The 15,480-nt window shown below is 36.5% G+C and overlaps 1 protein-coding gene across 2 annotated transcripts in view; it reads left to right on the top strand.

The window, feature by feature from the left end:
- Positions 1 to 13,156, top strand: part of WDR7 (WD repeat domain 7) — a 462,409-nt gene extending 449,253 nt beyond the window's left edge. For both annotated transcript variants that reach the window (XM_020994630.2, XM_020994621.2), the window contains 2 exons: positions 3,597 to 3,701; positions 10,296 to 13,156. In XM_020994630.2, coding sequence (XP_020850289.1) covers positions 3,597 to 3,701; positions 10,296 to 10,499 — 309 coding nt within the window. In that variant the 3' untranslated portion in view covers positions 10,500 to 13,156. The remainder of the gene's footprint in view (positions 1 to 3,596; positions 3,702 to 10,295) is intronic.
- The last annotated feature ends 2,324 nt before the right edge of the window (positions 13,157 to 15,480 follow it).

Raw genomic sequence — 15,480 nt, 5'->3', positions numbered from 1 at the left:
TTTTTTAATATGTAACTCATTTCCAGAAAATTGATATGCTATTTTTGGTTGGAAATTAATGAGGTACCTAGATCCATACATAAGCATCTTATAAATTTATTTATTTTTAGTTTTCAACATTTACTTCCACAAGATTTTGAATTCCATATTTTCACCCCATCTTGCCCCTCCCCCACCCCAAGATGACATGCATTCTGAATACCCCTTCCCCTAGTCTGCCCTCCCTTCTATCTCTCCCCCCCTTGTCTTATCCCCTTCCCCTTCTATTTTCCTGTAGGGCCGGATAGATTTCTGTACCTCATTTCCTGTATTTCTTATTTCCCAGTTGCATGTGGAAACATTTTTTTTAAACATGTGCTTTTAAAACTTTGGGTTCCAAATTTTCTCCCTTCCTCCCATCCCACCCACCCTCATTGAAAAGGCAAGCAAGTCAATACAGGCCATACATGTGCAGTTATGCAAAACACTTCTGTAGTAGACATGTTGTAAAAAACTAACTCTATTTCCCTTAATCCTATCCTGCCCTCCCATTTATTCCATTCTTTCTTTTGACCCTGTCCCTCCTCAGAAGTACTTCTTCTGATTACCCCTTTCCCAATCTGCCCTTCTCTGTATCATCCCCCTGCTCTCTTGTCCCCTTCCTCCCCCATTTTCCTGTAAGGAAAGACAGATTTCCATACCCAATTGAGTGTGTATGTTATTCCCTCCTTAAGCCAAATCCTATGAGAATAAGATTCCCTCATTTCCTCTCACTTTCCCTTGTTTCCCCTCCACTGTCAAGATAATGTACCCCATTCTACCTCTCCCTTTCTTCTCCGAGTATCATCCTCTCTCACCCCTTAATTTTATTCTCCAGATATCACCCCTTCATCTTCAACTCACCCTGTGCCCTCTATCTATCTATGCATACATACATATAATTTTCCCCTCCCACTACTCTAATACTGACAAAGGTCTCATGAGTTATAAATATCATCTTTCCATGCAGTAATATAAACAGTTCAGCCTTAATAAATCTCTTATGATTTCTCTTTCCTGTTTACCTCTTCATGTTCCACTTGAGTCCTGTATTTGAAAGTCAGATTTTCTATTCAGCTCTGGTCTTTTCATCAGAATGCTTGAAAGTCCTCTATTTCACTGAATGACCATTTTTTCCCCTGAAGGATTATACTCAGTTTTGCTGGTAGGTGATTCTTGGTTGTAATCCTATCTCCTTTGCCCTCCGGAATATTATATTCCATGCCCTGTGTCCCTTAATGTAGAAGCTGCTAAATCTTGTGTTATCCTGATTGTGTTTCCACCATACTTGAATTGTTTCTTTCTGGCTGCTTGCAATATTTTCTCCTTGACCTGGGAACTCTGGAATTTGGCTACAATATTCCTAGGAGTTTTCCTTTGGGGATCTCTTTCAGGAAGAGATCTGTGGATTCTTTCAATTTCTATTTTGCCCTCTGGTTCTAAAATATCAGGGCAGTTTTCCTTGATAATTTCTTGAAAGATGATGTCTAGGCTCTTTTTTTGATCATGGCTTTCAGATAGTCCAATAATTTTTAAATTCTCTCTCCTGGATCTATTTTCCAGGTCAGTTGTTTTTCCAATGAGATATTTCACATTGTTTTCTAATTTTTCATTCTTTTGGATTTGTTCTACTGTGTTGTGATTTCTCATAAAGTCACTATTTTCCAATTGCTCTATTCTAATTTTTAAGGAAGTATTTTCTTCAGTAAGCTTTTGGACTTCCTTTTCCATTTGGCCAATTTTGCTTTTTAGGGCATTCTTCTCCTCATTGGCTTTTTGGACCTCTTTTGCCATTTGGGTTAGGCTATTTTTTAAGGTATTTTCTTCAGTATTTTTTTGGGTCTCCTTTAGCAAGCTGTTGACTTGTTTTTCATGATTTTCTTGCATCACTTTGATTTCTCTTCCCAGTTTTTCCTCTTCTCTTACTTGCTTCTCAAAATCCCTTTTGAGCTCTTCCAAGGCCTGGGACGGATTCATATTTTTCTTGGAGGCTTTGGATGTGGGAGCTTTGACTTTGTTGTCTTCTTCTGGTTGTATATTTTGATCTTCTTTGTCACCAAAGTAAGATAATATAGTCTGACTCTTTTTGCGAGGTTTGCTCATGATCCCAGCCAACTACTTGAGTTTTAAACTCTTTGTTAAGGTAAAAGTCTGCGTCCAATGTGGAGAATGTACTGTCCCAGGCTTCAGGGGTTTGTATAGCTGTTTTCAGAGCTACTTCTAAGGACCTGTAAATTTTCAGTTCTTCCAAGGTGGTGTGATAAGGGTCGAGGTGTTTACTCTTTTCCTGGCCTGAGCTCTGGTCTTTGAGTGACCCACCACAAGCAGTCTTTTCTCTCTTGGAACAGTGAGGAGGGTTTCTCTCCACCAGCCACTTACAAACTCCACCGCGCCAGCGCTCCTCCTTACCCCAGGACCGCCACCCAGAACTGTGACCCAGATCCAAGCATGAGCAAAGCAAGAGATTGCTGCCTCAGCACCAGCAAAGAGATCCCTGCAATCCATCTCTGATCAGCCACTTGATTCCCCCTCAGTCTGTGGGCCGGAACCTCAGGACACAGCCACTGCCCCGGCACCCACGCTCTGCGCTGTGGAACTGGCTCTGACCTATCTCTTCTCTCACCGCAAAAACAGACTTTTCCCACTGACCTTCTAAGTTGTCCTTGGCGTTCGTGGATTGAGGAGTGTGGAAACCGCCACAGCTGCTTATGATTCAGTCCTCTGAGGCCTGCTCCAGGTTCAGCGCGGCCTGCGCGCCCACGCAGAACTGCTCTCTCCCCGCCCCGCGCGATATGCCTTTCCGATCAACCATCCAGGCTGTCTTGGGCTGGAAATTTGTTTTACTCTGTCTTTTTGTTGGGTTCTGCTGCTTTAGAATTTGTTTAGAGCCATTTTTTTGTGGGTATTTGGAGGAGTTTGGGGGAAGAGCTTAAGCAAGTCACTGCTTTCACACCACCCATCATGGCTCTGCCTCCTCCCATACATAAGCAATCTTAACTGTTATTACCTATATTAGCTATAATTTCATTTAAATTTTTTTCACTCATGAGCATTGATGTACAAGTATCAGGTTATTTCACTAGAACCAAAAGATTTTTTTGCAAAGAATTAGATGACCAATTAATTATTGTAAAACTAGCTTCTTATTTAGGGTCTTTTAAAAAGGTCCAAAATGGAAACCCTGTGGTTTATCTAAAGACACCCAAGAATGTAGAGGCAGGAGATAATAAAAGAAGGATACTAGGCCAGTTCATGAATTCTTTTACATTTGGGTCAGGAATGATACTTCCAAACTAAGTAGCCCACCACTGTCCCCAAAGCCAGGACACAGATGGATTCACCCAAAAAGGTCTAAAGCATTTTGATAGAGCAGTGAAGAAACTACCTGCTAATTTTAGAGCTACAATTATAAAAGTTGATTTGTAAAGAGGAAAAAAAATTAAAGTTACAATTCATAAAAATGACTTTTTGAACATTCTGTATATTTATCTGTATGTATATGTATAATTGAGATAACACAATATGACAATGTATCTGAGAAATTAATATCACTAACCACTTTTGAAATTTAATTTTAGACAATTCATGGGCACAAGGGGCCAATAACTGCTGTGGCTTTTGCTCCTGATGGACGATATCTTGCCACCTACTCAAACTCTGACAGTCACATTTCCTTCTGGCAGGTAGGTATATTTGCTACTGCTATAAATTGATTCTGTGATATAGCATATAATATGTATGAATTTTGAGCCTTTAGTACATGTAAGTCAGCTAATATTGAAACTAGTTAGAAAATAATCAAGACTTGAGTTAGCAACAAGATTATACTAAGAAGAGTCATTGGAGAGAAAAGCTAAAAAATTATTGTATTTTACATAAAGCATCTTATTTCCAGTAGATTTATATTAGACCTTATAAGTTTCCATGAAAACTATTTGTTATAAATCTCACAGACTTTGGTTGCCATTTAATTACCTAGTCTATTCTTTGATTAAGATGAACTTTTACAACAGTTTGGTTTTGACCTCTAAGGTATTTTACAAGTTTTAAGTTATCTGTCTCTATGCATCTTAACTTCTTTTTACTTTCTCTGTAGTAAATCCTTCCTTTCCCTTTCCTTCTTTTACAGCTAATGATAATGGAACTATTGCCTTTCTCCTTTGCCATTGATAATTATTAACATTTAAGCATTAGCTGCCCCTCCCATAGGTAGTTAAGACTTTTGTCATTCTTCTCCACATTTACTTTTTTTTCTAGTATCCAAGGATACTTTATGAGATTCTACTTATTGCCTTAAAAGGTTAAAAAAAAAAAGAGTTTGAACAAGGTCTGAACACAACTTGATGATGGCTTTAAAAAATCAATAGCTAATAAAATGTAAAATGGATACGATAAATTGCTTAATTAACAACATACTATTAAAGCATGACAACTTCCAAATCTGTCACAGACTTTTTCTTCATTCATCTAATTTAGTTTTCCAGTTTATTTTCTCATTATCCTGGCTTCCAGAATATACCTCTAATATCTTAATTAGCTTATATTAAATTATTTTCCCTAAAGATATTACCTAGTCTTCATTTTTTCCCAGTGTGTAGCCACAGTGCTCTTATTTTATGCTACTTAGATCCCATAGTGAGGCCATTAGCTGGCCTTAAATTGGACTCTTGTAAGAAGTATGTGTTTTAAAGAGTTTACCAACCAATGTTATTCCTATTTAATGCTTACCAAATTTTTATTTGCTATATCAATTTGTACTTTGTTCTTCATCTTATGTTCTTCTTCTCTTGTAATATTTGAAGAGGTGCAAGGAAAAGAACTGTAATGATATCCATATCCAACACAGAGCCTTCCCTTCATTTCTTTATAAAAAATTATTCGTTTCCCCTGCCCCCTCTACATAACTGTAATAACTGTATTAGAATAGCATTTCGAGATTTGTAGTACGCTTTCCTCACAACTCTATGAGATGTATAATAAAGGATTACCATACCCATTTTATAGATGAGAAAACAGACACAGAGTGTAACCCTCACAAAGCTATTGTCAGAGCTGGGAATTAAAGCCAAGTCTCCCAACTCCAGGTCCAGCTTATCTGTAAAATAAGAATAATAATAGAATGTCCTTGACAGGCTCATGAGGATCAGATATGTATAAAATGTTCTACAGATCTTACATCATTCTATAAATGTTGACTATTGTCATTATTATTGTACTGAGTGGACTCTCGTTGACTTGAACTTGTTCCTCCTCTTACTCTTTATGTCTGTCTGTATTAGTCCTTTGAATTTATTCTCCTTTTCATCTGTTTCTGAACAGCACATAGATGATGAAACTAGGGCTAGACCTACCCTCCTAATACTGGGTTTTAAGGCCCAGCTAAGTGGTACAGTAGATTAAGCACTGGGCTTTCACATCCAAAATCATACAATTTACCAAATTTGTGTTCCTGGGCAAGTCACTTAGCCTCTGCCTACCTCAGTTTCCTCAATTGCAAAATGGAGATAATAATAGCACCTACGCCACAGGGTTTTTGTGAGGATCAAGTGAGATATTTGTAAAGCTATTACTTAGCACAGTGCCTGGCTTATACTTGGCATTTAAGTGTTTCCCTCTCCCCCTTCCCATCAACCTAATATAAACTTGCCCATGATGCCTCCTTTTTCCACTCTTAGATACCAGGTGTTAAAGAAAACAGAAGCTATTCTTTATGCCAATTAACAGTTCCATAATGAACCCTTCTTAAAATATTAATTTACCAAGGCCTACAAAGGGAGTTTTTAGGTGCACAAAGCCTGAACCCTGAACAAAGCTTCTTTTATATGCCCTTTTCACTCTATCCAAGCCTAGCTTCAGTTTTCTGATCTTCACCTGAAGATACTAAGAAAAAATAATGTATATTCTCTTTGCAATTTACAAAACACTTTCTTCCCAACAAGCTTCTGAAGTAAGTAATGCAGATACTGTTATTCCCATTTAACAGATGAGGAAACTAGGAGTCAGAGAAGCTCACTTTCCCAAGATCCCACAGCTGGTTAGGTTTGAAGTCAGAATTTAAACCAAAATACTCTGATTCCAAAGTCAAGTGCTCTTTCTACTCTATCATACCAAGAGCTATATGTGCAGCATCTTTAGGATGGTTGAGGTGTAGCACCTCTTGTCATAGGATCAGAGCCTTCAGATTGTAAGGGACTATTGAGGTTATCTGGTCCAACCCCTACCCCCCCACACACACCCATTGCTTTAACAGGTGAAGAAACTGAGATACTGAAGAGTTGTGATTGGCCTGGTATCATACAGGTAGTAAGTAACACACTTTCACTTTAAATCCAATTCCTCTTGCTCTAAATCCAGGGCTCTTTCTGATAAGGTACACTGCCTTTTGAAAAGCAAGACTTACATTATAAGCATGTCCTGTCTGGCACTTTAATATACATGAACATTCAGTAAATATTCAAAGAAGACGTTTCTACCAACAATCAAATTACCTTGCCTCTAAGTTTAATGCTACTTGCACTGGACTACGTTGTATTTATTTTTCAAATGAGCATGCAGCTTGTTTCTTGTATATTTAGATTAGAGCCAAATGAAAGTATCAGGTCTTTGCTTCAAAGGAAATGGAAGGAAATAACACTACTAAGAGTAATTTCTGTTTTACCAAGAAAATGCATTAAAACTACTGCCAGTAAGTATCTTGAAGATCTTATATTTGAGGAGATTCCCAAAAGCTGTGTTATAGGTATTGCAGTGTGAGATCCTGGAAATCCTTCTAAATACTGATTTATTTAGATATTTAGTTTTAACGATGTAGACGTGTGGCTAAGGGAGAAACATGGGGAGAGATGCAGAAGTGTACTTATATTGAAAATAGTATTAAAGCTTATTTCATATTTCTTGCTTTTTGTATTTTTCATAACTCAGAAATGTCTCCATCAGTGAGTAGACAAATGTAATGAAAGGAAATGAAATTGAAATTTGTCTGTTTGGTTACTTGCTGTTATAGCTCTGACTAAGATTTAAAAAAGGAAAAAGTTGAAATCTAACCAAAATGGCATTTTTACAGCATTTACGCATTTCATTTCTTACGTTAGTGAGAATAAAATGTAATAGGTGATTTACATTCCATTAACTTACCCAGAGTAGTGTGCATTGAAGAACTAAGATATGTCCTTTCATTGTTTTCTGATATATCTAGAGTATAATATGAAAATAATACTTACTAGCTTTTAGCCATCCACATAGTAAATCTCTGCTTTTTGAATGATCTTCAGAAATGTAGCAACTCCTTTCTTCTACCCTGAGTAGAGCCTCAGGTCATTGACTGCTGGATTGGGTAAGGGACGATAGTAGAGGGGTGAGAGTTTTTGTTTATGAGTTTGTGTGTGTTAGTATCTATGTGTTTCCAAAGCCAGATGGCAGTGATATTCAGTTAGCCATTATTTTATATTATCTGTATCTTTTGTATTATGTGTAGAACTTTTCCACTGAAATTTCTCTTCAGCTCACCATTTTAAATAAGCCTGTAACTTCACTGGTTCATTAAAGGAAGTCATGCATTTTGGCATAGTATATAGTGATTGGTCAAGAAAGATCTTGAAATTTAATAATAAAATGGTTGAAACCTTGGGTTCTTTGACAAAACTTTATCAATCCAAACACATTGAATTGATCCCAAATTTGAAAAGAGAAATGAAATATTTTAGTTACTGTAGCATGAATGTTCTCTAGGGTGCCTTCCAACTCTGGAATTCAGTGAATTTCCATAGTTTTAGCTTAGTTGAGCATATTATTTTAATTGTGACTTGCAGAATTTCTCTTGCAGCACAGTAGTCATTGGAGGAATAAATCAACGCCATGCCATGAGTTGATGAGAGGCACCTAGTTACCCATACGGAGCATTTTCCTAAATGTTTTACTTTCTGTGGCATCCCTAGAGAGAATTCCTCTCCCCCCCCCCTTGTTCTACCTTCTGCCTTTAGCCTACAGTATCACCCTTGCCTTCATGGACTTCTTTCATGTGATTTAACCCTGGAGGTGAGGAGGGGAAAAAAGAGGAAGTACCTGAGCATGTGGCTACTGATGCGACTCATGAGCACAGTATGAGTTTCGTGTGTTTACGTTTTCATAGAAAATCCACGAAAAAGAACAATTTGTCTCTGTCAACTAAAAATTAGATATTTACTTATTTATTTGTTTTGTGAGGCAATTGTGAGGTGTTAAGTGACTTGCCCAGGATCACACAGCTAGTAAGTGTCAAGTGTCTGGTGTGAGACTAGATTTGAACTCAGGTCCTACTGACTCTAGGGCCACTGCTCTATCCCACTGTGCCATCTAGCTGCCCCAAAATTAGATATTTAAAAAATATAATATACTTTTTAATGTCAGTTAATTTTTAATCATTAATTTTCTGGGTCATTTGGTCAGTCATGCTGTAATGAGGATTGAATTATTAAGTGTGGTTATTTCTTGTAACTGCAAGGTTTTTGAAATATTATCCTTGTGTAAACTATTTGGGGATCTTTCGAAAGCATTAAGGAATTGATTTTTAAATTTCATTAAATCTTTCAAAATGATCTTAAAACATTGAGAGGATCAAGACTTTGGCACTGTTTGGTTTGAAATATGCTAAATGTCAGGCTAACTTTAGCAGAAACAGTTAACCATAACCATACATTTGGTTTTAAAATGTGACCTCATACACTAGTGATTTTGTTCACCTCTGTGTTGTATTCGGCACTATTATTAATGCAGGAAAATCAGTAACATTAGTCATCTTAAAAGGGTTATTACTCAAGATGATTTAAATTGTGAAAATGTCAGTGCTGCTTGCATGCTCCCTGCTAGAGATGTGGTGATTTACACTCTCTGACACCATTCTGCCGCTGAGAAGGGCCAGAAAAAGTAATGGCTTATATTTTGTACTGATCAGAATTCAGAACATGATTTCAGCAATAACATATCTTAAATGTTCTAAGATTTGCCAAGGTTTTATGTGTCACATTTTACATATGCAGTTGGGCCATACAAATCCCAATAACCTAATATATTGAGATGGAAATTTTGCTGAAGAAAAGAACTGGAAATAAAAGTTATTACAAGAGAAGGGGGGGAAAACCTGTTTCTGAGATTTCCTTTCTGACTTTCAAGGTGTTCATCATAGCATCAACAGTGTGTACTGAACAATCTCCAAAGAAAAGCTCTTCAGAAAAGTGTTTCAAACATTCAGTTAGCTAGATGAAATTGCTAAGATAACTATACCCCAATGTATTTTTGGAATTTAATTTTTTAAATTGTTAATGATGTACCCTAAGTGTATAATTCATAATTTAACATTACCTTATTAATTTTCATGGATTGATAAGAGAAGTTAAAGGATTTTTTTTAATAAATATTGTGCCCAGACTTGATTTACTTCCTGGCAAAATGCATCATAATAAGCTTTCAAGCCTTGTGTTTTCTTTATCTGACATGGAACATCATAGATGAGCTATAGAAACAGTGCTGAAATGCTGATTAAGATCTCTCGGTTTAATTTGAAGGGAGACAAGAGCCAAAGGACTGAGTAAGACATGGAGGAGAAAGGGTTATGTTGTGGGATCTGAATCAGCATCTTCCCACTCTGTTGTTCAATTTTACCATTTCCTTGTTCCTATAGACCATAATTCACAAAAAAACTAGACAGTAGTTTTTTGTTTGGTCGTTTATGGTTTTATTTTGTTTTTTTTTCTTTTAGGAAATATAAGGCCTTGTTGTACTTACTGTTTGTTGATTACAAAATGAAAAAAAAAATTTTAAGGCATTTGAATCGGTAGAAAAAACGCACTGACTTATAGGGCTCTTTCACAGCAAGGTATCTCCCATCCATACATGGCATGTTAAAACAGAATTGTGTTAGCTTTGATATCGAGCAAGAAGATGAATAGTTTCAAGCACATATATTATTTTCAAATTCAAGCCTTTCTTACATGTAGTATCAGCACCTATAGTTCAGGTAAATTCCTATTCAAATATTAACAGAGAATTAGGGAATTCAGCCCACAAATATGTCAAAGAAAAAGTTTTCCTTTTTTCCCCAAAATTTACAGAAACATGATCAGGAGTATTTCAGATGTTGTGTATGAAGTTCTTCAGGATTTAAGAAAATAATTTAAAGATGATGAATACCCATTTTGAGAAGGAGTGCTTGAATGAATACTATTTAATATAGATTTTGACCTTATTAAAGAAAAAATATTTTAAAGGTACATAATGAAGTCATTTTCTGTTTCTTGTTCTAGATGAATACCTCACTGTTGGGAAGTATTGGCATGCTGAACTCAGCACCCCAACTCCGTTGTATTAAAACTTACCAGGTGCCCCCTGTCCAGCCTGCATCCCCTGGATCACATAATGCACTCAGACTGGCCCGGCTGATCTGGACTTCCAATCGTAATGTTATTCTAATGGCCCACGATGGAAAGGAGCATCGATTTATGGTCTAGAACTAATGTCTACATTATTATAATTTTTGTTTTTAAAATTCCCTGTGAGCCTATATTTCTCCATCCTTACTCATACTGGATTTACCCACATCAGTGCCTATAGAAGTCATCCAGTGGGATCAGCCAGATAAGCAACACTTGTGCATGGTTCTTTCTGTAGGGCAGAATCCCCTTTGTACCAACTATGGATTCAGAGGCACATACATACCAACTCAATAGTATATGGTTATTTGATCACGGATGGTTTTTCCCTGCCATTGGTGGGAGGGAAAAGAAGGCAGTTATTGGGAAGGTTCTTGTTGCTTGGTGCAGCAGAAGCTGGAAAATCAATAAACACTGTGATTGCACTCCCCAGCATTTTCAGGAATTTAAGCCCAAGCTCTGACATACAGTAGAATCTAGTAGCTTTGATATTGGATGTTGAGGTAACATGGCAGTCCTAATTATCAGCATAATTTTCTTTTGGGTTTCTTAATGCATTCTACTGTTTACCAAAAAGTTTCTACATCTACATGTACTTTCTTCAGGTGATCACTGGGTGGTTACTCGGTCCAGTGTCCTAGGCCTTATTAGTTACCTTCCTTTTTAAGGATCTAACTGGTTTGAGAGAAGTAAGAAAGTACGTGGAGAAATTTTCAACACAGCCTCTTTCAGGCAAATGCCCTTCTGTAATGCTCAAGTGACGGCTTATTCATTAAATAGTTGTTTTTAACCCATTGCTTTTTGTGATCTAAACAAAAGAAGTATCTAGTCCACATAACAATACCTTCAGTTTTGCACAATAAAAAACAAAATCTAAGAAGAGCATTCTGTATACATATATATGGAGATACTTTTTTTTCTGAAAAAGAGTTTATTCCCCCCCAGAAATATTTCAAATCTATGAATCAAATTGTAGGAAATTACATTTGTGACATGTCCGTTATCATGCTAATAATTCTAATGTTGAATTCAGCCTTCGAAAACCACTGATTGAGTAAGGAGGAGGTCTTGTTTGTTTTTGCAAAAGCTCTGCCAAAATGAAAAGTAGCAAATACAGCAAAAAATTCTGAAAAACATTTGAAAGGCAAATGACTTATGTTTCTGTAAGTTTGCTTGAACATATATCCAAAGGAGGATTTTTTCCTTCTTCAACATAAACTTTAGGTGTTCATTTTTTTCTGCTACATATCAGTTTGTCAAATTATGCTAGTTCATGCTCACAGTAATGAAAGAAATACTTAAAATAATATTTGTATAAATTATTCCTAACATTGACACATGTATAGTTTTGTTGGCTTAAGGATTTGTGGGGTAGGGAGCTAGTGTCCATTTTATCTGAAAACTCACAAAAGAAAAATGTTCTATAAGTAAATGATTAGAGAAAAAGAAAATATGGAACTCACTGGGAAACCAAAAGTGGTAATACAGGAAGAAAGCAAATGATTGCTTCTAAATTTAAAAAGCATTGATTTTTCAAAGAGAGAGTTTATGTAATATATGAAAAAAGTAGGATCACAGTCTAGAAGCAACACATCTGTTGTTTTACTGAACTGAGTTTTTAAAGAACAGAAAAAGAAATTAAGACCATTAGGAATGTTTCTCTCATATTGCTGTAAAGTGTATTATTTCTAACTGTGGAAGAGCTGTAGTATTTCCTGGTGGTCAAATTCTGTAGTATGGATGTTTTTTAAAGTGAATTTATGCCACATGCATGAATATTCTATTTATAAAGACTATATATGTAGTTTCCAAGGAAGAAGTAAAGAGCTATACAGCATGATCTTTGTTTGATGAATATGCTGTCGTGCTCAATTTAGATAGAGAGCTATGGAGAAAAACTAAAAGGTGCACTTTGTTTTCCAGTAGGCTACCTGAGCCATGAACGTTCTGAGTCATGTTCTTGGAAGGAGCACGTACATGTTTATTTTCTGAATCTAAAAGAGAATTTCTTCTAGTGTGCAAAAATATTTTGGTATGATATTGTAAAAGTGTACCTTAAGAAGAGTAAACTGCCTGTGTTTCTTTTATAAACAAACCATTAAAATATTTCACAAGAAGAAACAGGACAAGACAATAGCCTCCTTTCATCTCTTCCAAATACAGTTGTGGCATAGAGATTTTAAATAAATTGGGAGAGCTACATGAGTCAAAATGCTCCAGAGGTTAACATCTTTTCATCTCTCACAATATCTGTCCAAGCAGACCATCAGAGCTACGGGCCAGGAGCAGGTTCTGTTAGCAAGCCCTGGAGTGGGGTGATGTTAGCTATTAGACATATCCACCTACTACACAAAAATTGGCCTATTAGTTAATCACAAACCTCTTCACCACTTTGTCAGCTACAGTCCCAAACTTCATTACAGCTTAGATCTCTCAGCACCATGGTAAACTTTGTATTGTCACTCCAGTGTAAGCTTTTAGTGTTTTATTGATTTGTTAGTACTGTATTTGGACTTGTCCTTGTAAATGTAGAGACATCTGTGGCTTCATTGGCAGTTTACAAGCAAAAGATGACATGATGGGACACCTGTATGAAAATGTTGTGATGATTGAAGTGGCTGTGGGTCACAAATGAGCTGAAATGTCTGCCAGATTCCACTTAATAGATGCTCTGTGTACTAAATGTCCCTGTGTACATATGTGTGTGAAATAAAACTGAATTGTACTGAAAAACATCTTTTCTGTGCTGTCTGTTTAGATCGGCTATTTTATTCACTCTTCTTACACCTTTTCAAATGACATTTTATGCTGATTTTATTACCTTTTTTTTCCCTTTCACCACTAAAATAAAACCTGTGCTTTACTAAAATAGTTATTTACTTCCCAATGAATCTAGAAAATCATGTCTAAGAAAGGCAAGACTTTGCTCAAAAAAGACATTAGAGTACAAATTCCTTCCCTGGATGCTGTTAGAAGTGTGATAGGATCAGGTGAAGACAGGCTGCCTGGCCAAAACCCAGTACCCTCTGTGGCCTGGGCAGAGCAGTAGTGCTCCTTATCATTATTTCTGTCTTCCCTGGCTCCTAAGTATCCTGTTAATTGCACCAAATTATACATTGTTAGATTTGGTAACAGGGGCTGCTGTCCTGTGGAAGCTAAGATCATTAAATTCATTTCATTTAATACTCAGTTTGGACTTGAATTCGAATCCCCAAGGTAAAAGCATAATTGGTTTTGAGCAAGGGCAAGAATAACAAAATAGGTCATTATTGCTTCCAGAGGTTTATAGTGCAAGCAGTAGATGTAATCCTTTTCTTTCAATTTTCAGATAAGAAGATAGGACACTTCGAATTGAGTCAGTCATTATGTAACAATATAATTTTCTGTGACAATTAGATAAGCATAAAAGGAGCTGATCACAACAGTTTTGACGCTTCAAATGCCTAGAGTGTCTGGAACCATGAATTGTTTTAGCATCCAATGATGATTTAAATGCTTTTGTATGGGTAAAGTAGGGGCAATAAAAGCCCTGTATGATTGGTGATCACATAATCTGATCAAATGTGGAAAGGGCATGACATTAATAGGAAGGTAAAGCCAAGCAGTGCTAGATGAACTTTCACCTTTCACCTCTTCAGCTGACGGACAGAACTGAGTGTTGAAAAATCAATACTTGGGAGCCAGGAGGGAAATATTTCCAAGCTCTAACTAGAGAATGTATTTTGACAAGGCCAAGATAATCCAAGCTGCACAGGAGAAAGAGAAAAGAAGACTCATTTTTAAAGCTTGACACTTCAAGGTGTTTTTGTACAATGGTTTAGAGAGCGTCAATACATACAAATACCAAAGGTCAAAAAGAAAAGCCAGAACTTCAAAAATTAGATGCTCAGTTCTTTTTGCTGTTTACAGACTAAAAAGACCCCAGAATAGCTTTGGCTTGGAATTGCCCTTAAAATGAACTGAGCACCCAATTTTACATGCTTTTCACATCTTAGCTCTTCCCCACCTCCATCCTCCCCCCCATCAAATCTCAAATATAGTAGATGCCAGTTTTTGTTAGTCATTTCATTTTGTAAAGGAATCCCTATGAATGGGGGCTGCCTGCAAGTCTGACCAAAAGCTGCAGCTTATGATGTGTTTACTGTGGCAAATTTTTTTTTTATATTAAATGATTAACATATTTTGGGCTCACATCTCACAATTTGTTCAATTTTGAATTTGCTTATATAGTTTGTTAACCCTTTCAAGCTACCCAAGATCTTCCCAAGTTGGGTAGCACAGAAGCTTTTTCATACGAGTTATTGGATCTTTAGAAAGGTGAACAACTTGTTCTGTTCTCAACATCAGATCCATTCATTCTACAGACACATGTCAAATTATTTGAGTTCCTTTCATTTTTGCTTACATGTAAAGTGTGTCAGAGGGCATCTAACACCTTCCAGCCATATTCTCAAAGCAGCAGAACCCCTGATTATTTCTTGTGATCAACATCGTCTTTGTTTCTGTTCTAGAACATACATCATGATATGACATTATCATTATTCAAATAATAATATGAAACTATCCACTTTTGTTTACTTTCTTTTAAAAGTCCCAGACTTATTACAACTACTTACTTCACAATGTCCTGAGGAGATAGGTATTGGGTTTGGGGTTTTTTTCAGATGAGAAAGAATAACCTGCCTGGAGACAATTAAGCAGCAAATTCAGCACTAGAATCTGGGTGCCATGGACATCCTATGTCCACTCCATAACTTTTAAATGGAAATAAGTGGCTTAGATGCCTCATCTTCTTTGAGATGAACAATTATTAACTAAATTCATTTTTGTTCTCCTCTATGCACTAGCCCATTTATTTTCAAAGCACTTTACAAGTCATCTTATTGAAAGAATACCTCTAACATGAAGGGACTTATAATTGATTGTAATTGATCAATCAAGCATTTATTAAGAACTTACGAACCAGTGACTGTGCAAAGAGCTGAGGACACATACAGAATAAAAGGAAGGTATCATTAGTCAGAGGGAGAGGCCTCCTTAAGGAGCTAGCACTTGACTT

This window comes from Phascolarctos cinereus, unplaced genomic scaffold (assembly GCF_003287225.1).
Source record: "Phascolarctos cinereus isolate Bilbo 61053 unplaced genomic scaffold, phaCin_HiC Scaffold_4;HRSCAF=312, whole genome shotgun sequence".
NCBI classification, from domain to species: domain Eukaryota; kingdom Metazoa; phylum Chordata; class Mammalia; order Diprotodontia; family Phascolarctidae; genus Phascolarctos; species Phascolarctos cinereus.
Note: the sequence above shows the minus strand (reverse complement) of the source record. Positions and strands in the feature narration are given on the sequence as shown.